The sequence below is a fragment of the Ruditapes philippinarum genome, unplaced genomic scaffold (genome assembly GCF_026571515.1).
Source record: "Ruditapes philippinarum isolate M1 unplaced genomic scaffold, ASM2657151v2 ctg1480_1_1_1_1, whole genome shotgun sequence".
Taxonomy (NCBI): Eukaryota; Metazoa; Mollusca; class Bivalvia; order Venerida; family Veneridae; genus Ruditapes; species Ruditapes philippinarum.
This window is the reverse complement of record NW_026857013.1, coordinates 20,413-47,825: the sequence shown is the minus strand read 5'-3', so window position 1 is coordinate 47,825 and position 27,413 is coordinate 20,413. Positions and strand designations below refer to the sequence as shown.

Below are 27,413 nucleotides of genomic sequence, written 5' to 3'. Positions count from 1 at the left end.
TGAACAATAATCCTATGAAGTCTGAATACTGTTGGCTAAACAGAACTTAGTTATGTTCCGTACACCATTTTCAGTATAAGGGTAATAGTGACCTTGACCTTTGACATTGTGACCCTTAAATCAATAGGGGTCTTCTACCCAATATGGACAATCATCCAATGAAGTATGAATACTGTGGGCCAAATATAACTTAAGTTATGCTCCGTAAACCATTTTCAGTTTTAAGGTAATAGTGACCTTGAACTTTGACCTTGTGACCCCAAAATCAATAGGGGTCTTCTACCCAATATGGACAATCATCCTGTGAATTTAATATACTGTGGACCAAATGGAACTTAAGTTATACTCCGGAAACCTAATTGCTAACGGACGGACGGACGGACGGACGAACAGACGGACGCCATTGGGTATAACACACTTTTACCGTTAAAGCCTTACAGTTTGCCGGGTATGTCGGTCACAAAAGAGTAATCATCTATAAAAGAAGATGCAGTTTGTATAAAAACATCCGTTATATAATGAGGAAAATTTTTCATTTTGGAGCGAAAATATTTTTCTGTTGATGTTTGGATGACTCAATAGCCGAATTTATCGCCAAACAACAATTGTACTTTCGATTTTGCCTTAGTCATGTTGCAGACATTTAAACTTATAAATATAAAATACATGTTGGTCGTATGTTCACCAAAGTAAGAACGGGAGTCGATATGAAACCCATTTTATTAATAAAGTGTAGCAGATTCTATTTTGTAAAATGCAGTCTTAAGTTCAATGTTTCGGTATTTAGTTTGTGCATATATGTAGTACTACGTTGTCATTCTTGTCAGACTAAAAAATCAGTACAAAATGTTGTCTTTTTTTTAGTTTTCCGGTGTGACGAAAATAAGTCAAGAAATGGGTTTCAGATGTTACTTTATTCGATTGACCACACTAAGTTTATTTGTGTTGCCAGGTAATATTTCTTTAATCTATTTAAAAACTAAGATTTTGTTCCTCTTGTTCTATGCAATAATCTAAAATTAAAGCATGAACTCACATAAAGTTTGGCAAGAGTGGATAACCTAAGCTTTTGTATGTATGGTAAACTGTATGATTAACTGTACCTTTAGGCTCATATGCATAAATACAGAATAAACATTGCCAAAAACTATCAACCTACTGATAAAATGATATTCACATTGTTATCATTAACTTAAAAGGACAGTTTTAACCTAATTATTTGCGTTCAATGCAATTAATGATCTTTCATACGGTTTTCCGTTTTTTTTACAAATCGTGTGACATTTTACCTAATTGTGATGCACGATTGAGATTGACACAAAAGTGATTGCAAGAAGCTGGAATTGCAATGATACTATGGTGCGATAAAAATGCAATATCTCCTGCTTTCTTATCACCGTACCACTGCGCTATTAACATTGTACAAAATTTTATGTTGTACTATCGCGAACTCTTGGAAAAGGGCGATCTGTCGGATGCTTTAACAGGGGCGCCAGAGATTTTTACTGAAAACATTTTGCACAAGTATTGAAATATTCACGAGTCTGTTCTATAGATATAGCACATTTTGTACACGCAAATAAGGTAAAACGAAATCGCAAAATCTCTGTTGGACGTTGATGATTCGTACTTCACAACGGATTCTCAATGATAATAGTAATTCTTATATAATAAGCTTTCTTAAACTCTACCGACTATAAGTATACTTGATAGCTTACTTTTTCCTTAGTTACTCATTGAAAGACATTAATTCGAGTGTGTAGTTGTATATTAAATAAATATTGTATATGAACATTTGCACAATATATACTTTAAAACAAGATCTTATATTAATTTTTATTAACATGATAATTGACTTGATGGAAGCTTTGATTGATGATCGTTGCTTCCTGATGGTGGACTGTACCAAAAGAGTTGATTGTATCATCATACGTGAAGATTGTATCGACATCACGAGTCGTCAATGTCATAAAACAAGAAACATCTTCACTAGTGCTATGATGTGTGTGCGTTTGTGTTGGGCGTTTCCTAGTTTCATATAGTCACGTCACATTTGCGTTTTTTTATGAAATGTGTAATCGCCAAATTTTGCATCTTTCGTAGGGCAATTTGAAAAAACCCTGCAAGGTTCTTCATTAAAATAAATGTTTTTAAACACTTGTCTGGGGTGATGAACTTTGTTTCTTGACCATTGTTTTTTATGAATCTAGATCTTATCTTAAGCTGTAATTGAAAATGGCCAATTTCTCCGAAAACTAGGTCAAATTGCCCAAAACCTTTGCCCGAAAGGGTACTACAAATATAAAGCTTGTCAATCATAACCATACACATTATTTCTTAAGAATAAAGGTGAAGTAACTTGTCTTATATGTTAATATTCACAATTCAATGATTGTTTTTAATCGACAAACGCCATAAATATAAATAACACGATTAAATGCAGCTTTTATCTTTCGGCCGTTGTTCAAAATGGCGAACAAATCCTGTTGAAATGTGATCTTTGTACTTTCTTTTAACTGATTAAGTACGTATGCGTCATCAGATTGCATTAACGTTGATAACAAAAATGTTACAAACCGTTTTCTCAACTTATCAAATCATTTAGACAAAAATGAAAATTCAAATTAACAATAGAACTCAGCTTTACTGCATTTAAGTGAGCTAGTGCCATATCACAAAACTATGGTGTCTGATTTAAGCCAACTAAACCTTGAAAGAGTGACAAATTGAGAAACATATATTTTCTTTATATTTTGTCACACACATTTTTACCTTTTTCAGTATTTTGTGAAAAACCGCAACAACACAAAAAGATAAAATGAGGGAGGGGAGACAATTGTTTCAATGTGTCACAGGGTAAAAAATGTGCAGCCTGACCGAAACTCGAACCCGGGACCCTCGGAATACCGTTCTGCGGCTCTACCGACTAAGCTAGCTTTCCGGTCGCTTACAAATCATCTACCCTAGATAGTGAACAGTTCTGGACCGTGACAATAAAAATCATTTTGTTGCCCCATATTAAGCGTACAATCGCCTTAAATATGGCGTTAAATCATACTGTTACCTGCGCGTGACCCATCGATGCCACTTTCATTTTTTTTCATTATTATGTGTTGTTGCAGTCAAGGGATGTACATGAAATAACGACAGAAAGAATTGAAATTAATGTAAAGAAAGCAACAAAACAAAACAAAAAAATGTACAGCCTGATCTGGACTCGGAACCTAGGACCCTCGAATACCAAACCGCGGATCTACCGAATGAGCTACCTGGCCTCTTATACATGTTCTCCCCTAAATAGCGTGAGATACTTTCCTGCTATATTGAAATTCATCCTGAGAAATTTCTCAGGTTACAAAGCAATATGAATTTAACTCTGATCTACATTCAGTCACAGCCCTAAGTTAGGCGCCAAATGTCCAAGGGTGAGAAGAATGTGCAGCCTAACTATGACCGCGGATCTACCGACTGAGCTATCCGGCCTCTTGAACTTTTTCTCCACTAAATAGTTAAGTTTTTAAGCGTGAAATACTTTCCTGCTATATTGAAATTATTCTCAAATTTCTCAGGTTACAAAGCAATGTGAATTTAATTCTGATCTATATTCAGTCACAGCCCCAAGTTGGGCACCAAATGTCACAGGGTGAGAAGAATGTGCAGCCTGACCGGGACTCGAACCTAGGACCCTCGGAATACCGTATCACAACATTTACCGACTGAGCTATCCAGGGGCTTACACATCTTTTCCCCTGAACCGTGACCAAATAAATATAATATTACATCACGGACTTGCCTGTTTTTGAAAACAAGTCAAATATCAAATAAAAAGTAAAGGGGAAAGGTCTTGGTTAGTATAGTTTACCACTGCTGAAAAGGACAGTCATTTCTGACTTATAAGACAACATTTTGCTTGAATACCAATTGTATCTCCCAGCTCCCACCACTATGCCGGGCGCTAGGCGGATAGAAATCGGTTTTAACTACGTAGCAGCTCAAAAAGCGGCCATTTCGGAACGAGTCTAACGATAAACATTCATACTTTAATTACCCTCCCCGTGGGGCTCAAACCTTCAACCTCACGAACCAAAGGCAGACACCTTAACCACTAGGGCAAAGGTACCAAATACATGTACGACGCTGAAATATGTACTATACCCCTTGTTGAAATTTAACAAACCCATCGGGTGCAAATCCTGGATCGACATCATTATGTAAACGTTTAATTTCTATTATTAAATTATTGTTTTCTATATATATACAGGAACATATGGTGTTTTCATTGTCACTCCACCAATATCTCTCATACAAGTTAATCAATTTTATAATTATATGCAACAAGATTAAATGTTTAATGCATATAAAAACTTTATAATATATTATATTTAGAATTATCACAAGATTCTTAAGTCCCACCAATTGGTAATTTTGTAACAGAGTGAGAAAAATGTGCAGCCTGACCAGGAATCAAACCCGGGACACTCAGAATACCTTACTACAGCTCTACCGGCTGAGCTTTTAAGCTGCTTACACATCAACTCCTCTAAATAGTGAACTGTTCTGAACCATTATAATTACTTCTCCACTGTATTGAAGTTTGAGAATTTTTAAAAAATGAAAGTCATTAAAATTAATAATGTCTTATAAAGAAATATAATAACACTAGAATTAAAACATCATTTTAAACAGTTTTCCCTTAACATATTTTTGTTGATATTTTAAAATTTACCAAGTTATGTTAAAATTTAAAATGAAAAAAATAAAATAAATGTATTCATTGATCTTTGGGCTTTCCTTTCTGATTTAAAGTCCCATGAATTGTTCTGTTTATATTTTGAATCATTTAGCCATGGGCAAGCATAATGTCTCTGACTGATGAATCCTTCTACTCTGGATTTGTACTCAACTATTTTCTTATCAACAAACCAAATAAGATATTTACACTGTCAATGAAATTTAAGTGAAATATGACTTTCATCACCTATAGGTACATTTGATTTATTTTCAATTAAATATTTAGATTGGTGTTGAACATCATCAGATCAGTTTGTTATGCATCATGGCTTTGATTTGGCATAAATAGTATTTTAATTTCCCCTGAAACCACAAATATTAATTTATTGAATCCTGAAGATATTTATGATGAAATCTTAACTGATAACCAACGTTGAAATGAATAAAAAAAAATAAATAAAATTTCAAGCCGCAGTGTTCAACTGGAAAACCAAGTTTAAAGTCTAGTCTAAAATAATATTTCTATGCATATTCATCATTCCTGAACCTCTATCTATTTGATGAACTTCTTAAACTGGTATATTTTCCATCTAAGTCTATTCAATTTATAAATATAAAAGAAATATGTTTATATTTATATACATAATGACTAAGATAGACAGATAAGAACAAACAAATTAGTAAACATGAGTTACATGCCTTAAAATGAAGAACTAGAACTGTGTCCAAAGGACACGGATGCCCCCACTGACAACATATATATGGTATATAGTGAAAAAATCAACAAAGGGCCATAATTCAGTTTAATTTGGTCGCAGCAGAAATTCCTTCCTTTACCACCATCTACACATTAAGGTTGTTCATCCCTGAAAGTTTAAGCAAAATCTGCCATCCGGTTTAAGAGGAGTTTCGTTTACAAAATTTCTACATAGTATATAGTGAAAAAAATAACAAAGGGTCATAATTCTGTTAAATTTGGTCGCAGCGAAAATTTCCCCCTTTACTACTATCTACACATTAAGGTTGTTCATCCCTGGAAGTTTAAGCAAAATCTGCCATCCGGTTTAAGAGGAGTTGCGTTCACAAGATTTCGGGACGTACGGACAGACGGACGTACCAATTTTTCAGGTTTATGAGCTATTTCTATTGTTCTTTTCTTTTGTTTCCTTGTGGGCTAACTATTGTTTCCTTATGAGCTAACTATTATTTACGGAATGATGTCCTTTGTTCTCTTTTGTCCCAGTGTACCGTTAGTTAGCTCATATACCTAAAATGTTTGTGCGTTCGGACGGACGGACAAACGGACGGACATACGGACGGACGGACAAGTGCAACGCTATATACTCCCCGCTTTGTGGGGACACAAAAAACTGAAACCCAAAATTGTCATGAACAGCAAAATTATAAACATTTGACTTATTTTTGCAGTGATTTAGCAGTACGTCATTAAATATACAATTTCTCCATAAGTTCGATCTATCTTCCATTTTCTCTCTTGTTTGGCTATATGTATCATAATTTATGTTAATATAATTATCTTTAAAATTGTGTCATGTTGACAAATTATAATGTATCATAGTATATTGTTGTGTTGTGTAGCATTAATCCCCATTTACACTGTCCCGGTATCGATACGGTGTCTTAAGCCGGTGAACCGGATTGTGCCGTGGTGTTTTTCTGAAAAATAAAATTGTGTTTACACATCCCCGACAGAGCCCATGTGTATTCCCAGTTAAGTATCCAATATAGCACCGGATATATACATAAGTGCCGATGCTAACCCGGTGTATTTCCGGTTGACGCCGGTGGAGACCAGACTGGACATGGTTTTAACAAGGTCCGTACCCACCATCACCGATTTAGCCACAGTAACGCTACGGGCTAATGGTCGAACCTCCCGGACACTAAGAAAAGCTCACCTCAGAAGTAAAAGCAGAGACCAATCCCTCTTCTTCTCACAGATGAGCAGGAAGAGGCCATAAGGGCCCAGTTACACAGTCCCCAATCGGTCATTTAATTTTAAATTTACTCGCTGTTATGATCGGTTGTCATGCGTGATTTTATTTCTGGTTTTCTGTGTAAACGGCCATCGGTGACAGAAAGCAAACTCAAACGGGAATGGGTCGATGTTTAAATGCTGAAATACTTTTGGTTTTTATCGTTTGTAAATAAGAGTTAAATTGGGCGTATTGCTGATTAATCGGTGTTTGATAGCCAGTCATCAGTGGTTAAACACTTTCTGTCAGATATGGCCGGTGAATCATATTTGGTTATCTTTGTCCGATCGGCGATATCGGTGATTAAGAGCTTGCATATCTCGTGAAATAGGTTGCCGTCGGTTATTTTTAAAATAATTTCACTGATCCAGAATTTTAAACGTGTTTAAAAATCCCAATCGGTAATTTTTCACCGATGAAACTTATCTTTACCAAATAGCAGTTGATAGGTGGAAAACAGGTGACCAATAGGTGATATCGGTGTTAAATACGTTGTCATCGGTCCAATCCATAACTTGGCTAAAAAACTACCGATCAATCACCGATGGCTCTGTGTAACTGGGGTGTAGCTGACTGGCTTAAATCAAACGAATTTTTAATAAAATGGTCCAAAGTAGAACTAAAGTGTATATATACCTGTTCTTTATATTGCCTGTAATCGGCATGGGGTCCTGAGGCCACAGACTATCACCGTTGTATAACCGGGACTTGCCGGCAATATTCAGGACATTAACGGGTCCAACAGGAGCATTTCCGCTAATAACCTTAATGTACCCTGGCTCTACCGTAGCTCTGCTTGTTTTTACTGTGGTGACATCGTCTCATCACCGGGCTTTTTCCGTGTGGACATTGATTGATAAACACGTTACCTGGTTTAATACGGATTGTCACGGTATGAATGTGGTATAAATACGGGGTTCCTCGTCGATTCCCGGTACCAAGCCGATAGAACACTGTTCTTAACTTCCCTCCCGGTAAGCGCCTGTGAGCCCAGGTTGTATAAAACATTTTAATACAAATGTGGTGATCTCCCAGTTTGTTCCGGTTCACAACGGTTTGTGCCGGTACTACAGCCATATGCCGGTTAACCACGGTTGGTCTCGGTGGACTTAATCATGACAAACCAGGACCCCAAACCAGGACTGTGTCAATGTGGCTTTAGAAACGTCATGTTTATGTTACAAAATAAAATATTTTGAACCTTGAATCTATAAACAGTTATGTTGAAATATCTGAATAAAAGGTTTTGTTTGTTTCTATAAAATATTGCAGGTATAGTTTGATAATGCCATTTACAAGGTAGTGGTGATAATTATGGGTAAAAACTTAATCAAATGTTGAAATGATATCATTTTCAAGGGATTCTTCTGATATGATTTACTTTAAATAAATAATTGGTCAGTATCAATGAATGTACCTTTGATTTATATGCCCATGCATTATATATATAAAAAGATTAATGACATGCCAGCTAGATGGCTCAGTCAGTACAGCCAACATACATGTATAATATTCTGAGAATCCCAGGTTTCCGGTCAGCATATTTTTCTTACCCTGTGATATTTGGTGCAAAATGTGATATAGATTATAAGAAGTATATAGAGGATATTGTTTGTGTGTAAGATGAAATTTTATTTCATCGAGTGGGCTTAAAAAACAGTATTCTCACGAGGGGCGTAGCCACGAATAAGAATTAAATTATACTGTTTTTAAAGCCCACGAGTTGAAATAAAATTATATCTTACACAACAAACAAACAAATTTTCTTATTATTTTATGCTTAAAAACAAGTTAAAACGAAATTTCCTTGATATTAACGTAAATATTAAAATCTGGTATCCCCATTGAGAACCTCAAAAAGTCGAATTTCTCATTAAATACAAGTCTTGGGCTGACAATCAACGTAAAATGGCGGTGATATTATTCATTTTATTAAAGAAATATAAATGATCGCATTCGTAATAATAAAAACAAACACTTCTAGTAGGAGAAAAAGGAAAATTATCCATCCATATTTCTGTTACTTACTGCGAATTTATATTAGACCTGGCTTTGTTGAATGTAAGTGGCAGCAATTTTTAAAAGTTTTGTATTTCACTGGAGGAAAAAATATTGTGTTTGTTTCGGAGGGATATTATTTAGATTTGTTAGTCATACACATTTACAAAAGAAAGAAAACTTATTTGAGGATTGTAACAGTCAATAAATAAGTGTTGACAGGTGTGTAAACATTCAAAATCTGCTAGGAAGCTTGGAAGTCTTACGAACGCTGTGCTGTTTACTTATTCTTCGGGCTGGTGGCTGTCATTGCTTTTCAAGTTTTCATAAAGCATACGGCAGTTATTGCTCGTAGGATACTTAAATATGCCAAAATGTCATCAAAAGCAGTTTTGCATGTGAAAGAAATGTATTTTAAGACTATAAAATGACACAAAAAATGAAAAGACGATATTTGGTGATTGGTAATTTTAATGAATAGAAGTAAGTTTTCTTCTTTTTATTACTTTTGACATTTAAGTTATTTATCAATTACAACTTTGCTTTTCTTTAAACAGCCTGACATTTTCAGCATTGTCAGAATTGTCATTAAAAATATTGAGATACCACAAGGGGAAAATCTAAAAAAGTAGTTTCGTCAATGAAAAGTGTGATATTATATTTTGATATTTTTTACTGTGACATTATCAATTAAAATTTACGGAGGAATCAGTAATCCACTGAAAAGCATAATTAAAAATAAACTCTGTTATTCATGAAATGAATCGTGAACAAATTTCAATATGGTAGGGATGTCTCAGTATATTAAGCTGTTCAATAATAATGGGAGAAAATATGTAATTAAGAAACCTTATATCTCAGTTGGTAGAGCTGTGGAATGGTATTCAATGCATGACAGGTTTGAGCTCCAGACAGGCTGAACCTTTTTCACCCTGTTACTTTAAGGATCCAATATGAAGCTATGGTGTTCAATTCACTTTGTCACTTAAGTGTTCCAATGAAAAAGGACAAATTTCAATATAGTGGGGGTTATGTCAATGCATAGATGAGAGCAAATGTTTAAGCTGTAGACCTGCAGTATGTTATTCCAAGGGTTGGGTGAGTAACCAGAAGCTTTCGTTAAAACCACGCTAACGAAAGCGTTAGCGATCGCGTAACAATGTTTAAAAATGTTTGTACAAATGTACAGCCATATATATCTGAGAACACAGAGCTGCTTCAAAAAACAGTTGACACTCTGTATAAATCTTTTTGTTTGTTTGGTTGTTTGTTTGTATGTATGTATGCCATACGTGCGCCTTATTGTCAAATATGTATACATGTTAAAGATTGGAACGAAATGCTCAAATCTAAAATAAAATTCATGTTCTGTTCTTAAAACGCATCTAAAGAAAACAATCCTATGTCGTCAATACAATGCAATACAGAACAGACCATTATTTTATTTTGACATGTAAATAGTACACAATACACAATCATACTTAGTGTGATAATACATTTACAAAAATGCTTAAACAATACATTTTCAATACACATTTTTAATGAATTAAAATAAACTTTGAAGACATGTTACGTTACATTTTAATGACGTTATATATAGAACAAGCTTCAGTAATTTTACGAGAACGTTATTTCAAAACAACAAAAAATAATATTATAGTGTTGACGATAAACGTAATTAAATGTACATGTTTATATAACAGATATATAATCAGAAAAAATCTGCCAGTCACATAAAAAATGTTAAATGGAATTTGTATCTTCTTTAATACAAACATATATATTCATTAATCAAAAGTAAATGCAAATCAATAAGATTTGGATACTTTTCGAGATAGATATACACATGTATAATGATAGAACAAAACAATAAAATTATTTCCTCTATATCTATATATATGATATGATATTTCTTTGTGATGAAATACATGTACATTAATAAAGATTTATACACAATTTAAAAGAAAATGTTAATTATCTTTCCTTTTAAAGGCGACGTATAGAATTTTGAATAAATGTGAATCATTTTTTAGGAATACGAAATAAATAGTTTCAAACATTATGACTGTTGGCCGATGTCTATATATCTTAATCGCTAATATATTAATCGATGCTTGCAAAGAACTCTTTCAAAAATATTGACACTAAATAGCAACGTAATTTTTCTTTTGATTTTAATGATGCAAATGAAGAAATAAACTGCTTTTTCTGTAAAACTTTCTTTACATAACCTTTGTTTCACACTGGTGAAAATATTCAATAAATCTCCGTATGGTGCTAGCTTGAAAATTACATTGGGAAACAAGCAAGTTTCGATTTATAAACTTTACTTTCCATGAAAATAGAGGTAACCATTAATTTAAAGTATAAGAAACGTATAAAATGGTTTTCTTAATATACTCCGCTGAATTTCTTTATAACCAAAAACGTCAAAATTTATCCATATACTGTGTTACGCTCTTTTATTGTACATGAATGTGTTTATGCTGAATTGTTTAATTTCATTTTGTATATAGAACTAGTATAAGTTCTGAGTCTTTTAAGTATTAAAATTTTGAAACTTTAATGTAATATTGTATTTGTTTGATTCCATACACGAAATAATAAATTGTATTGTTAAACATGCAATACAAATAGTGTTAGCTTTTTTCGAGAAATAATGAGGAAATAACACGAATAAGAAAGAATATTATCACATAATATAACTAAGGCTATCAACAAGTCGCTTTGTATTCTCTATGTCAGTTGATGAAATTAATCAACCTCCTAAGAAGTATTCAAAAATATTAGAGTCCAAAGTATGTCAGTTATCTAAAAACTCTAGCAGCATGGCGGCAATTGTCAGCGAAATGAAAAAAAAAAACAACATCACTTGACTGTATAAAGATATTTTGAATTATTCTAAAAATCATTTACGAAAGAAATGCTCACTCAAGAAAAAGCAGTACGGTAGCGCCATTTATTATTATTGTTATTATTTAACAGTAACGTATTATTTTGTAAATGAATGTAGTCAGACTAATAATAATAATAATAATAATAATAATAATAATAATAATAATAAAATCAATAAATAAAGAAATAATAACTACACATTAAAACCTATACAGATTGTAACACCTTATCAAGCACTTATTATCAGAAAAAATAGAAAGGAAATACGCTATAAAAATATATATATACTCATAGAAAGTTTGTTGAAAGAGCCTCACATGTTGTTTTATCTTCAACGAAGGTCTAACGTGTACTCCGAAGTATTCGTTATTTAACGACAATTTCGTTAGAATTCTTGGTAAAACGAACGTTTTAGGTTAGAGGATAAATTACTAACTAGAGTTTAACCAAGGTTTAACGATGATCATAGCTGTAACGAGTGTTTCTGGTCACTCTACCCTGGGTTTTTTGGTGGTGCTGAGGTATGGTACATGTATTCTGAGGGTCACTGGATTGAGTCTTAGTCAGGCTGCATTTTGTTCTCATCCTAGTTTTGATATTCATAAATATTTCCTGCATATATTAATGATTTATAATGTTTTAAGTATTTAATGATTGTCTATGTGACTTTATTTTTGGTTAGACATTGTAAACAGTACAACTCCTTAATTTGAACTTTTTGTACGAGGGGTGAAGCCCTTAATTAACTCCTCACCAGTGAGTTTTATTTTGCATGATGATGATAGCTTGAAAGGAAATGGAGACTGTAATGAAAGTCTGTGCAAAAAGATATTATTAACTGAAATCATAGATAACATAAAAAGAATTTATTAATTTCTTTATAGTTAACATAAAAATGAAGATATTGGGCATTTTATTTTGATATATAGCATAGTGTGTGCATAGTGTGTGCTTAATACTTTATGATGCACTCTTTCGGTAAATCCACATGCTTTACAAGTAATTCAGTAATCTTTGGATTCCCATTGACCATGGTAATGTATCTTACCTCAAATTGTTTGATTACAGCTTGGAATGAAAGCTAAAATTTTGTTTTTATATGTTAAAAAGATTTCATTAAATTTCATAAGGATTGAGTGGACACATCAACAATGTAATTGTCACCTTATGTTTTTGAAAATGTGTTATACTACTGGTCTGATGAAAGTAGATACTGCGGTGGCATATAGTGATTCACCTGTGTGTGGGTGCTTGCGAGTGTTTGTGCGAGCATGCGTGTGTATGTGTGTTTTTTTCTAGATTAAATAGTGAATTTAAAACATTATCTTCTGAAAAACATTTTGTCCAATTTCAACCAAACCAAACAAATCAGAATTTTTCCATGGGTGAAGGGCTTCCAAAATTGATATTTTGCATAAGTCATTATCTGGTAGACCTTCACCAAGAGTGTTCACATTTTACAACTTGGGTCAAAATTGACCCCACCCTGGGGGCCATAGATTTTCCTTTAAGTTATATGTATGTAGTATAAACTTGAAATTTTCTCCTCTGAATTGACAAAGGCTAGAAGTTAAATAATTGTCATGAAACATTGTGTAGCGAACACCTACCAAGATTGTTCAGTTTATAGCCCTAGAGTCAAAATTGGCTTCGCCCCTAGGGTCAAATATATATAGGTTTTTTATTATATGTATATAGTAAATTTAACAAAAATATTCTTGTTTGAAGGTTAAAGGCTTAGAGCTTAGATACTGGGTATATAATATCATCAGTAGATCCTCTATCATAGTTGTTCAAATGTTGGCACTAGTGAATTTGTCCCAGGGTGTCATAGGTGTTTTCCTCATGTGTATATATAGTACAAACTTAAAAAAATGTTTTTTTCTCTGAATGTACAAAGGCTAGACGTTAGATATTTGGCATGACACCTTCACTTGTGTAGACCTTGACCAAGATTCTTCAAATTATAGCCCTGGGGGTCAAAATGTGCTCTACCAGGTGGTCATAGGTTTTCCTTATATGGATATAGTAAAAACTATGGCGTGCATTCTTTCCAGTGTGTGTGTTTAGCATGTAACATTTTAGTCTTGCTGGATGATTCATTTCCACATTTTATAGTTTTTTATAGTAATAAAAAATATCACTGAAGACTCCGTTTTACTATTCCAATATTGTATGATGTAGATAATAGACAGGTGTTTCGCAAACTGATTTCTGTATTGCTCAGTTTTGCAAACCATATAGTCTAGTGTCTTAATTGCCTGGAAAAATACAGCCCTAGTCTGTAGGAACGAAACTTTTTCTTTGACCCATTAATAACTTGAAAAGAAATAAGCTTAGGTTTGTGTAACTTGTTAAGAACATTGAACGTAGCCAGAAGATGGCCTCTATGGATTTTGAGGCCAGTCGAAATCAACATGGTTTTGATGACACAAATAGAGACCGTAATGTCAGGCAATGTATACCTCAGTGCTTGCAGTGCTTTGATTTAGAATATAATCTTGAGCACTTTATCAAACTGCACTAAATCAAATATCTTTTAACGTCTGGTGGTTTTTTATGCATAAAATATATGCAGAAAAAAAAATAAAACACAATTATATGTTTATATGAAAATTGCAGTAAAATGTGCTTTTTAATACATTCCCGCGTTTTGGGAACACATAGCATTCGCACAAAAGTTATACATGTACCATTATTTGCGAAATTCATTTTGGAATAAAATGATATATATTTGGTGTTATTTGGAGAATATATCAGACAGTACGTGTTATTATCACGGCACTACTCCCAACCGTGTGATTATAACGAAACGTGGAAATAAAACAAATTGTACAAATAGTAGTATTCTGAAAAAATTTAACCATTAAACGCAAAACTAGTTTTAGAAGAAAATATGTATAATTCGGATTAAACTGATTAATTATAAAGTCGTGCGTGTGATTATCACGCCACTTCCCATAACTAACCGTGTCCTTATTACGCCGCCGCGTAATAATCACACGCTGGTCACAGAAGAGAACCACTTAATAAATTGTTAAAACTATTGAACACACTCAGGTAAAATTCAAATGTTGAAATTTGTTTTCTGTTTCATGGTTTACTTTGCTTGTATAATCATTAACCCCGTGACCTTAAATATCTATTAATAACCTTCTAATCAAAAACTGTTGTTACCTTACGACAATGAACTCCCTTTCCTTACGTATGTATTAAATAAATATGTTCCAAGCTATAACTTTATATATGTATACAGTACACTCGTGAACAGTTATCAAATGAGGTAGTTTTATAAAGGGGACGTAATTTTAATAATAATCAATTATAAAAATATTCAGTTTGAAACTCCGTATTCTTTAGCAATTTGGCTCATTTGTACCACGGATTTATATTACAATATAAATTCGTGTTTGTACATATATTTTTCCGTTGCCCATTTATCACAAGTGTGTTGTCTTATACTTAACCTGTTGGATGCGAATGTGTGTATACAATGTTCTGAAATGGAATTCACGGATTGTTGAAAAATAACAACAACTAAAAAAAGTGTATAAATTGCCTTTTCCAAGTTCTACACCCACAAAGCACTACGCCATTATGCTAATAAAATATTTATCAGGTGGTAAAAGATTTAGGCGATAAATAATGTGCTTTTATACAAGAATTATCAACACCCCTATTTGTCAATAAATGGGTGTAAGGAATAATTTCGATCTAGTTAAAAATATTTCTTTATCATTAAATAATATTTTTTGACATGAGCAAGTATAATTTATCTAAGAAAAATAAATCAAATTTATAATTAGACGCTTGTTTTTTTTCCAATTCCCTGCAATTACTTTTTTCAAGATGCTCCTGTGTGTTGGATAACAAACGTAAAAAAGAAAGACAAATATTTGACACAATTCATTTTGGAAAACAATATGTTTTATTCTACTAGTATGTTTGGTTAAATATAAAACCATGCTATGATTATCACAGCTTTAACTGTCGCAGGCAGTTTATACATTTTTTTAGAAATCAAGTTTGTTTAACATCAAAACATTATGAAAGTTTCCATAAACCTTCAGCTTAAAACACATGTAGACACAAAATTGATTCCGGAGAAAATAGTATTATACTATACATACTTCAAATATGTTTGATTAAATTAATATAATTTCGTAACAAGACCGTTGTTACATCGGCGCGATATAATCGAACACGTGCACTATTCTAATTTCTAATACAAATTATACATTTCGGTAATATAAGTAGCTCTATCTGATTGCACTTTTATTGATAACCCTTATGTAATGTTTAACTTACGTTCAAACACTTCGATTTATTAAGATAATGTTATTCTAATTAAGGCAAAATGACACATCAATGATTGTCTGTTTACATCCCTGGCAAATATAACAAACACGCATAGCTATCTATTATCAATAATAAAAATCACAACTGTCCTGAACACTAAGTGAAAACACAATTAATATGACACATCAAAAAGTAGAACTAAAACTTAAAAAAATATTTATCAGAACCTAAATATAATTATTCATAACGAAGGTTGTCATAATTATTTAAAAATCGCTGCATAAATGTTTTTTTAAAACACCCCCGTGTGTTAGAAAATTAATTAATTCCCACAAAAATTATAGCATTAAATGCAGAATTCATTTGAAATCAAATGGTGTATGATTTAACTATTTTGGAGTAAATCTAAGACTGTATGCGCGGTTCTAACGGCACTACCCCTTACCGTGTGATTATTACGCAACAACGCAATAATCACACGCGTGGTAATATTACCACTTTTCCTTTTTGGGAGAAAAGTTCCAAAAAATAATAAGTTAACACAATATGAAACGTAATTGTTAACTTAAGTCATTACCTTTTTGTCATTGTAAATTGGCATGTCATTGCTTTTTGGTGAAGTTAATAAATATTCTACCTACCGATAAAAATAAATCAAAGATAGATAAATACATGACACTGACCTTGAAACAACTGGTCCAAAACTCGAACTTAATTAGTGAACTACCAAAGTTATATTCTGATAAAAATATGAAAGACATTGGTCACAAACTTAAGGTTGTATAAGCTGTGCTTTTAGAATAGATTTATAAGTTTTAAGTTTTATAGTATAGAAAAAACATATATATTGTTCACGCAGGCGACGTTGAACTCATGTATGTTCAAAATCTGGACCATCCAAGGTATGCTCACGTATAGCATAAAGTACATTTTTCAATAATTAAATACTGTTTGAGTACTTACCGTAAAAAACCAACCCTGAACTTCACCCAAAGGATGCATACTACCAAAATAGCCTTCAACGAAGTATGAAAGACATCTGGCAATAAATGTAAAATTGTGTAAGCAAAACTGTGGAAGTCTGGTCCCAGTGACCCCTTACTCCACTCAAGCGTAGAAACGTATGAAACTACCCACATAATGTTCCTGCTGAATACAACAGACACCTGCCAATAAAAAGCCATCATAAGGAAATTATAAAATCTTCCATAATTGACATTGGTGATCTTGACTTTGACCTAAATGAGCACATACTCCACACAAATACAGATAACCACCCACCCTGGCCGTATCCGTTTGTATTAATTAGTAATTATATAAATTTATAAGCTATTTGATCAGGTAGAACTTGAAATTCTATTTATCATGTCGACTTAGGTAAACCATATTTTTAAAGTTATATGAAGGGAAATAACTTGAAAAAAATATAAGCAATCGTTATGTAATTAGGTCATATACTTTACATTGTGTGTAAGAAAGAAGCGAATGGTACTGATAGAACTTTAGATAATACAACTTGCCGGTTTAATTTATGTTAACATTTTACTTACGGTCAGACTGACGGGCGGATCAATTTCTATATTCCATGCAAATTGTGCATTTTTTGCGGCTAAATCAATAGAAGAGAAAGCCCAGATGCTCAAAATTTGTAAAGATTGTCGCTGACACTATTATATACATAAAGTATAAGAAATTATTAAAGTCTTATGCTATTGCTATTTACGATAATTAAAAAGTATGTACGAGTATATTACTATAATTTATGTGAAATATTAAAAAATTAGCAAATATTAAGTTCAGCGAATTACACATAAATATCCTTAAGAAACTTCAGAATAGTCTTCCAAATTACTTTTTAATTTTACTGTCAATATTTAAATCTCGAAACATAAACTCTTAAAACTTACAGTTTCATCTTATCCATAATATCATGATCACCGCTTACATTATAAATTAAATAATTTGATAAAACTTATTTTAAACTTATTGAGGTCTATCACAAGTAGCAAAGATTGACATGCTAAATTAAGCTCAGTAAAATGATAAGATTTCCTTTAAAAGTTATTATAATAATTGTATTCCTGCAAAATAACAACAACTGGATAACATAAAAAAAGTTTGTGAAAGAAGAGATAAATGCAGGGCTTTTTTCATTGTCTATATATCATTTAAAGTTATTATAATACCTTTATATATATATATATATATATATATATATATATATATATATATATATATATATATATATATATATATATATATATATATATATATATATATATATATATATATATATATATATATATATAGTATATATATAACTATTATACTGTTATACTTGTATTTAATCTTATTTTACAGGTGTATTCCTACTAGAATTAACACCGGCGACTGTTGATGTCATTGAAAATTCTAGTGTCGCTTTGACATGCTTATTAACTGGTGACGTATCAGCATGGGGCATAAATAATGATGACAGCAGTACCATCTGGGCGCGTATATACAAATCAGAGGACGGCACATGTCAGGCATTCGGCTTTGTCAATAACAGTTTATTATATTCATGGAATTGTCATATAAATGGAAGCTTCACTTTAACGTTGATTAAAGTAGATAGGTCACAACATGGAAATATTTGGACGTGCAAGCAGGGATTTTCGTTTAGTAATCGAGTAGTTATCAATGTGAAAGGTATTTTTTATGCTTTTTTATTTTACATGTTAAGCAAGTCGTTTCATAGGAGATAAACTGTAAATACTTATTTTAGAGAATACTAAAATGTAATTGTATGTTTATGCATTCAACATCTTTATTACATTACAAATTAAGTGAAAGGACAGTCAAAATATTCATAAAAATGTACAATGCATTTTTACTGATATATTCAATTGGAATTTAATAATTACTTTACGAAAAGATTTGGAAAGGGGAGATTCCTCGGAAGCAAAAAAAAAACAACAAAAAAAAAAACAACAAAAAAAAAAAGCGGCATTCAATCGTCAACACTAAATTGGTTTTTATCAAATATATCAACGCAACATTGAGGTACTGAACAACTTTTACAACTTCAACACCGAACTTTGCATCTGCTGTGAAGTATTAAATCTCGAAAAAGGGGGTATTTCTAGGAAGCAATAAAAAGACAAAATTACAATATAAAGTTCATATTGAGTTTGTTAATGAGGGATAATATCTCTCAGACCCCCTTTGCATCAGGTTAGGCAAAATTCAATCTTCAACACGAAATGTGCTGGAATCAGTGGCGTAGAAGGACCAGACAAATAAAACAAGACTAAAGTGAGAGTACGGGACAACTGTTTCACAGCTTCCTTACGGACTTAACACCTGCTTTTGTTAAGGTTTAAATTTTGGAAAAGTTAAGATCCCTAAGAAGTAATGGGCAACTATGCCTTACTGTATGTCTTCAACCGCATTGAAATACTATTATCCAAGATGGCGTCATCGAGAGATAAAACCTTCCATACGTTGCATCGTCTTCCTTCAAATAGATTTCTTCCGTCTTCCCACATATCCGAGTATGCATACAATTGTATGTGTCCTAACCTCATAACGTTAAAATTGTAAAATAAACGATGTTGAAATTATATGGTATTGAAGCGTTAAGTTTGCACCGTAGTGTGAAGATAATAATGTTGAATGCCAACTTGTCCTAGTATACCAAGACATTTTTCAATAGCTTATCTGAAGTTTAAACAGGCGTTTTAGTTCATTCTTGTACTCCAGTGAAATTTAACATATTTATTTTAGAAGTTATTATTTCCAGTGTAATAGTTTTCACAACCTGTAAAAAGATAAAAAAATTCATTATCAAACAGAGCTGACAAGAACTATTGTATTGTAGACAGATCTTATGATTATCTTATTTAAGTTTTTTATACATGTAATATTATTTTAATATAGCAATTCATATACAAAGAATGTCTTTATAACTCTCTCAGCATTACGACATGAACTTAACTTGTAATGACCGTTTAAAAAAAACAACAACCAAAACAAAAACAGAAACAAAACAACACCAAGAACAAACAACTTTATTAAAATTCTTAAGACTTTAGATAAAACACATACTGCTAAATGCATCAACAAAGGCATTCAACAATTTATATAACACATTATTTATAGCTATAAAATGCAAATACTGGTCAACAATATGAAAAACACTATAATGATAAAAAGTCAATTTTATGCCCAACACACTGTACACAATTATATAACATATAATTATTATATTAATCAACAACTTGATTACATATTTACAATTCACGTTTAAAGCTGATGGAATCGGATATTTTTAGTACTAAGTTGGTGGACATTACACTTTTCTTACAGCTAGTAAATTTGCAAATTTGCATATCGGCCGATGTTTTTATTTACCATGCAACGAACTAATACGGATATTAGGGAGAGCAGGATAGATATTCAGGTCTAATCGAGCGTATGTTGCCCGAATTAGCGGAGCTCTTTTTTTTTTTGTTTTTTTTGTTGTTTTTTTTTTTTTTTTTTTTTTTTTTTTCAAAAAAAGCTTAAATAGTTTTCTTTTTGCTATTTTGGAAATATGACAGTAAAAATGAATGGAACTCAAAACACTTGTTTGCTTACATTTCGCGTTATTTATGACAAGTAGTCCACATTAGCGCCACTTTCTAATGAAAAAATTAATATTCGTTTCTAGGTCTATATGTTTTTTGCTATTGACATAAAGTTTAATTCGTCAGCACATTTGTTTTTTAATAGAAAATGTAAATGGTGTAAATAAAATTGTAAAGAAAACGACAAAGTATACATAATGGTAACAAGAGGCATAAATCATTTCCTAAAACCACGAACAAAACAGTGAATGGTTCTCCTCCAAACCACTCCTCAACAAAAAAGTGTATTATAAACAAAGGCCTAGATTTGATTTAACTTTCTAAGATGTGCCATTTAATCAGTTTTAATAATTATCACAGCCATTTACCTCTTCTAACCCTTGTTTGCAATTTAAAGAATATCGTATTTCTCTCAAAAATTAATTTCCTAACACTAACAGATTCAAGCAATCGTGCAAAAAGTAAAAACAAATAGTAATGTAACTGTTAAAAACGTAGAATAATATTGAAAAGGTAAGGGTTAAATCATTGCATTAGCAGTATTTCCTTATTATCATATACATGCTTAGTTTCCTTACAATCTACAGTAGAGTGAACGTTTCAGTTGTCTAAAATAACGGTTTTTGTGCGTGTGTGTGTTAAACTGTTGATTTGTACACACATGTTTGGCTTTTAACACCGAGCGTGGTTTTGTTTGTTGATTTATGTAAATAGTGCCCTGTCATGCGCATTTTTAGATTCACTGGTCGTAATCTAGCGGTGTCCATGACGTTGTATCACACATTTGATCAATTGCATTTCTGATTTGCCTTTGCAAAGTATAATGTGGCCATAACATGTTACTTTTCGCTTAATTTTCAATCGTTTCAAGGATTTTTAATCTAAAAAATGTTGTTACTCTACCGATTTTGATCAGATAAGGTGCAGAGCATCCGTTATCATATAAGCTACATGCATTCACGGTAACTCAGTTTTTTGAAAACCATGAACATTCTAGTAAAGTTTGTTTTTTTCTTCATAGATTTCTTCGAGGTGAACACACCTTAGGCATGTTTTGTCTCACTGTTTTATAGATATAAATATATGAAAAATCTTTATGATTTACTTTGTTGATGTTTTACAGTAATGCAGTGCTATTTTAGAATAAGTTCACCAAGTTACAATGAAATGATTCTTACACAGTGCTTTTAAAAAGGATACGGAACACATCCACTTTAGGGAGGGATCTAGTGGGATCTAGTAAGAGAAGTTTAGCAAGCTTTCGTTTCAGGAGAATTATCAGATACTTTTAAACAAGGGGTTTTAACGTGCATCCCTAAAGGAACCAAAGACAAGCATAATATAAAAAACTGGAGACCTTTTTCTTGATTAAATGTTTCTTGTAATTTGCATCAGCTAGTTTTGTGCAACGCCTTATAGCTGTATTAGCTCAACTTATAAGTAAATTAGCAAACTGGTTTCTTATCTAGAAGCTTCATGGGTGACAATAAAAGACTTAGTTCTGATATTATGCAATATACAAATATTTATCAAATTCCTGGAATGTTGTTACTTATTGACTTTGCAACAGTCTTTGATTCTATACCATGGGTTTCTTATGCACACATTTTTAGAGTTCTTGAACAGTGGTGAAAATTTCATACGCTGGGTAAAATTGCTTTACAAAAACATTCATTCTTGTTTTACAATAAATGGATATTTGCTGGACTTTTGTCAAGTACAACGTGGTTGTCGTCAGGGCGATCCCGTATAACTTTAAAATTTTTATAATGTGATCACTTATACGAGTGATAAAAGGTATCAAACTTAATACATGTAACTCTGAATTTTTATTATCATAGTATGCTGATGATACAACTATAATGCTTGATGGTACTGTTAAGACACGCATTGCAAGTTTTAAATATTCTATGCTAAAATTGCGGGTCTAAGCATTAAAAAAGATAAAACAAAAGCAGTAAGAATTGGTTCTATGAAAAAGCACGGATTTATATTACAAAAAATTGTAATATAAATCCGTGGAAAAAGGAATACTCAAATATTATCCTGTATTTAAATATTCAGTGGAAATCCGAATGCTTTCAGTCAATTGTTATTACTTTTACCATTAATTTGAATAACAAGATTCAAGCCGATTATTTATCTTAACAGGAGAAAATTAATAAGTTATTTACTCATTTGTCAAGACGTTTTATTACCCTTATTTGTAAAAATGTTGTAATTAAGTCATTAGCATTACCTCAATCTTAGTTGGCCACGTCTTGATATAGAAACAATTGAAAGTCAGGACCGGATAGAATTGTTATTAAGAATGATAAAAATTGAGGTTTCAGAGTGATAATTTTAGATACGTTCATAATGTCTCTAAAATTAACATGATTATGAAGGATTTAAATGTATAATACTAAATACTTTAATTTTGTAAATAGTATGTACTCTTTTCTAGCAAATTTAAGTAAAGATCATGTTTTGATAAATAAACTTCAGACAGTGCAAACTAAATTTTAAAAGGATGTTTTTACTGTTATCATACAGTTTCATAAACAGTAACCAAGGAATTTGAGTGAATTTTGCTCTTTTCCTGTTAGTCATAACCAGAGCTGCATCTGTACTAAGGGTGTAGTACTTAAGTACCAGTACCAGTACTTGGCAAATTATGCAGTACCATTACCAGTACTAGATTTTAGCTAGGTACTGCAGTACCAGTACTTTTTTTGGTGAAGTAATTAAGTATCAGTACCATTACTTTTATATATTCATCAAAGTTTGAATAAATACAGTGTCAAACAAATAATTGCTAATATTATTCAGCAAAGAAATAAAATCATAATTTACTTTAAAGTAAACATAACATATTTACAACTTTATACATGTAGGTTTTACATACTTTTTACAAACAATATTTACAACATATATTCATGTCCTATCTAATTGTTTAGTAACCAGTCAACTGTATAAATACAATGCATACATCTTTCATTTAAAACACAACAGTCTTTTGTTGCCTTTCACACCTTCACACCTTTGTTCAATTTATACCAAAGTAAATAACAACTTTTTATGGTGCTAACAATATCACTTTTTTCACTTGAAATGGGATTATTAGAATAGAAGAAATTAATTAGTGTTTATTTTGCTCTTTTACTAGTAAATACAAAGTAATAAAAAATTTTAATAAGGATAATTTAGGGTAAAGAGTTATTGAGTCTGTTTATCTTAATTTGATTTTTACTTAGTCTTTGGTGCTTTTTATGATGAATACTATGTTAACATTTGAAGCAAATTATCTTTAGATTTGATAACCTACTTTTTTTCACAAAAATAATATATAGTAAAATTTTAATGTAATTTACAGCTTTATTTTATGAGAAAAATTGATGTTATTTTTTTTATTTTTTATCAAAACCAAAAGTACTGGGTAATGCAGTAGCAGTACCACTTTTTGAGACAGTAATGCAGTACCAGTACCAGTAGTAGCAAAATTTTGTAATAGTAATTCAGTATCAGTACCAATACTTGCAAAATCGCTGCAGTACGTACTGCAGTACCTGTACTAGTACCAGTAATGCAGCTCTGGTCATAACATTATGTGTCATTGTTTGTGTTCCATGATATGTAAATTTGGGCATAATTATTGGAAATATTAATACAAAGGCGTTGTGTAGGTTCGATCTGTATTTACTCTAGATTCAATGTTTGCAACATCTCAATAGTAATATAACAACAATAACAACATACGTCAGAATAGCTGTTGACGTCAAATAGCGCGGTAATACGTAACATAGGTGATAGCGAAAATATGTAGATATCTTGGGGACATACTGGGGGCCTCGAAATGTTAATCTTATTACACAAAGTTTATACGAATATTTAAGCAGTATGTTCAGAAGTAACTTATCAGCATACGATATTAACGCGTAATTTAAATGAGTATGTTTTGTCTCTAAGTAGTTCATTTGGTAAAAACATTTTGGTTATTTTCGTTATTAAGCTTTAAAACACAGTCTTTTTAAGTGTGCCTTTTCATGAATATTATTTCATAGTTAAAGTTGTATAACTTCCAAAGGAATAAGTTTCACTATCAGTCTATATTGGTAACACCACTGTCTGATCTAATTTTCGCCAGTTTTCATTGTGCACGTGGTACGTCATCTTGAATTTGTATTACGTCACTTACTAATATGGAGTGTTTATTTTTTCCGAAAGTATGATGAAGAAGAACTGTTAGATAATCATGTTTCTACTCTTTTACGGAAGTCTTCTATGATTTTAATCTGAATAATGGCAAGTTGTGTAATGTTCTGTTGTTTCCAAAGGCTGAAAAATATTTAATCATCATTTATTGAGAGATCGAAAGACAGTTGGTCATTATAATAACTACTGGTGTAAAACATGTAATTTATTATGCAAGGTCAATGTCAAAGTCAAATATAAAAATTTTGTCCACAGCATCTCTTCCACACGTGGTGGAATTCTTATGAATCGTCATAGAAAGGTTTACTATGAGAAGCTGTGTCACGTGCATGAAACAAATTGTTAGTTTAATGGTTAAGATTACACTTAGAGGTCGTTGCAAAATGCTTGTTTTTGGAGCCGTACGTCTACATTCATCTGGGGATTTTAATATAACTTGTCACAAATGTTCACCATTGTGAGACTTATTGCGCATATAATCCAGGTCCGTACTACCAAAGTCAATGTTAAAGATTATAAATATTGTTTAAAAATGTTTTACTTTTAATTAATGGCAATAATTTAGATGTTGATATTTACTTAGATAACAATATACATTGTTGTATAATAGACTATGTTCAAATATGCATAACTACATAATTTAATAACGTTCTTTACTATAATTATTATTGTCACAAAAAAGGTTAGATCATCAATTCAAATAACGTCAAGCAAGGAATTCAAAAAAATGGCTTCATCTTTTTTACTGAATTCAAAATATCTTTCTTTTCAGTTCCCGTGGAAAAAATTGAAGTTACTACGCCAAGCGATAGCAATGTAACAGTATTAGAAAATAATTATGAATTGTTCATATGTAAAACGTCATACAGCAGACCAACACCATCTGTTCAATGGTTAATGCAAATTGGAGATAAAACAAGTCCAATAAACACAGCTAGTTCTGTCGAAATCGTATCTGACGACAAAGGGTATAACTCTACTAGAAGTCAGCTAAACATAAGTGTCACTAGAGAAAAACAGGGAGCAAAAATATTTTGTAATGGTGCAAATGGCTTAGGATCAAATGTTGTCTCTCGAAAAATAACGCTTCATGTATTTTGTAAGTAAAATTTCTGGTCACATATTTACCTTAAATGACCCAACTATTAAATGTATTTTTTTAGAGGAACCCACTTTCATTTTAAATATATAATTTTTATAAAGGTGCATATTGTAAATTTTCCAAATACTACTGGTATTTTATGGTTTAATTTTTGTAAGAGTGAATAGACTACAAGTACTTTACACGAGATAATAATCTTACTGATTTTAGTGAAACAGAGATTTTAGAGGATTCAATATTGCGTATTTTGTTATCCGCTCTTTGAATTTCTAAATAAACTTACTTGACTATTATAATGCTTAATTTGTTTTAGTTTGTTGTTGTTTTTATTGATTTATTTATAAAAATTATTTGTTCCAGATGCTCCAAATCGAGGTCCTTATATTGACAAAGCTTTCAATAACAGTTACTACAAATTGAAGGAAAACAGCAATTGTAATATCACATGCATAACCGTTGGGGGTTACCCGCCCCCAAAACTATCATGGAACTGCACTGGAACACAATTCGAGTTTGAAAGGAATGAGGAGGTAGGATTAAATTTACAGTGGCTGGCAAAACGTGATGAAGACAGAGTTTGCACATGTACATCAAATCATGTGGTAGCGGGGATTCATACAGCTATAATAAAGATATATATATTATGTAAGATTTAATTTATATATCCTTATAACCCAGTTATCCGGTTGACTAAAATATATTTTAAAGGTAATATTAATATCAGTAAACTTAATATTTTGATAGACAAAATAAAACAAACACAGTTATTTTTATATCATACAATTTCCGTTCTTTACAAACAGTCTTAATATGTAAACTGCGAGGACTGTTTGATTTCATTAACATGCCAATTGCATACTGATTATACGGTCAATGCACAAACTATATGTATCTTGGATACATTTTCGGTTAGTTTCATGAGATGTATTCATTAAGATAAGATAAAATTTAATTCGTGCCAATAAATTAGTTGTACTGAGAGTTAGAGCACAATAGAGTTAAATCGGATAAGAATCAAAAAAGTAATTTCAATGTCGTAAAATACAATCTCAAAAGAGTCAAAACAGTGTTTTTAGTTGTTTCATCTAGACAATTTTGCAAGCACTTCCCATTTCCTTTACTGCAAAAAAGAAAGAGCAGATCTAAAACAATGGCAATAGTAGGTGTAGGGATCAAACCACAGGCCTATCATATATTAAAGTTATATTCCTGTTCAAATTCATGAACATAAATTGTCAAATTAACACCTTATTGTTATTAAATGCATAATTTACTACTGACACAGTTTTCAACATAGAAACGCTATGTGTAACATTTCTGGCCATTCTAAAAAATGCAATTTTATCTTTTGGCGGGAAGCCCTTCGATTATTTCCGTAAATGTTTGGATCGGAGTTACGTGATTGATATATACTGTATGAATAATTATCAAACCAAAATAATGCCGGATATTACGCAAGGTGTAAAACGTATACAAGAGAAATAAGATTTCAGATTCGGAAAGGTAAAGGCGATAAAAGGTGTTTTTTTGTTTGCGTTTAATTTTTTTGGTCTAACTTATATGAATAAGTTCACCTATGAATATATT

General features: G+C 31.7%; 1 protein-coding gene across 1 annotated transcript; it reads left to right on the top strand.

Annotated features, from left to right (window-relative positions):
* Window positions 1-857: 857 nt before the first annotated feature.
* Window positions 858-26,577, top strand: LOC132748458 (nephrin-like). The gene is made up of 4 exons (XM_060738079.1): window positions 858-952; window positions 18,282-18,611; window positions 25,497-25,823; window positions 26,187-26,577. The coding sequence occupies exons 1-4, from the start codon at window positions 895-897 to the stop codon at window positions 26,480-26,482; spliced, it is 1,011 nt and encodes a 336-aa protein (XP_060594062.1). The 5' UTR covers window positions 858-894; the 3' UTR covers window positions 26,483-26,577.
* The last annotated feature ends 836 nt before the right edge of the window (window positions 26,578-27,413 follow it).

Bases quoted from the DNA above. Each gene is read 5' to 3' on its own strand.
- LOC132748458 (XM_060738079.1), top strand. From the start codon at position 895: ATGGGTTTCAGATGTTACTTTATTCGATTGACCACACTAAGTTTATTT. The intron at 953-18,281 runs GTAATATTTCTT...CTTATTTTACAG, and splicing joins AAGTTTATTTGTGTTGCCAG to GTGTATTCCTACTAGAATTA. The intron at 25,824-26,186 runs GTAAGTAAAATT...TATTTGTTCCAG, and splicing joins AATAACGCTTCATGTATTTT to ATGCTCCAAATCGAGGTCCT.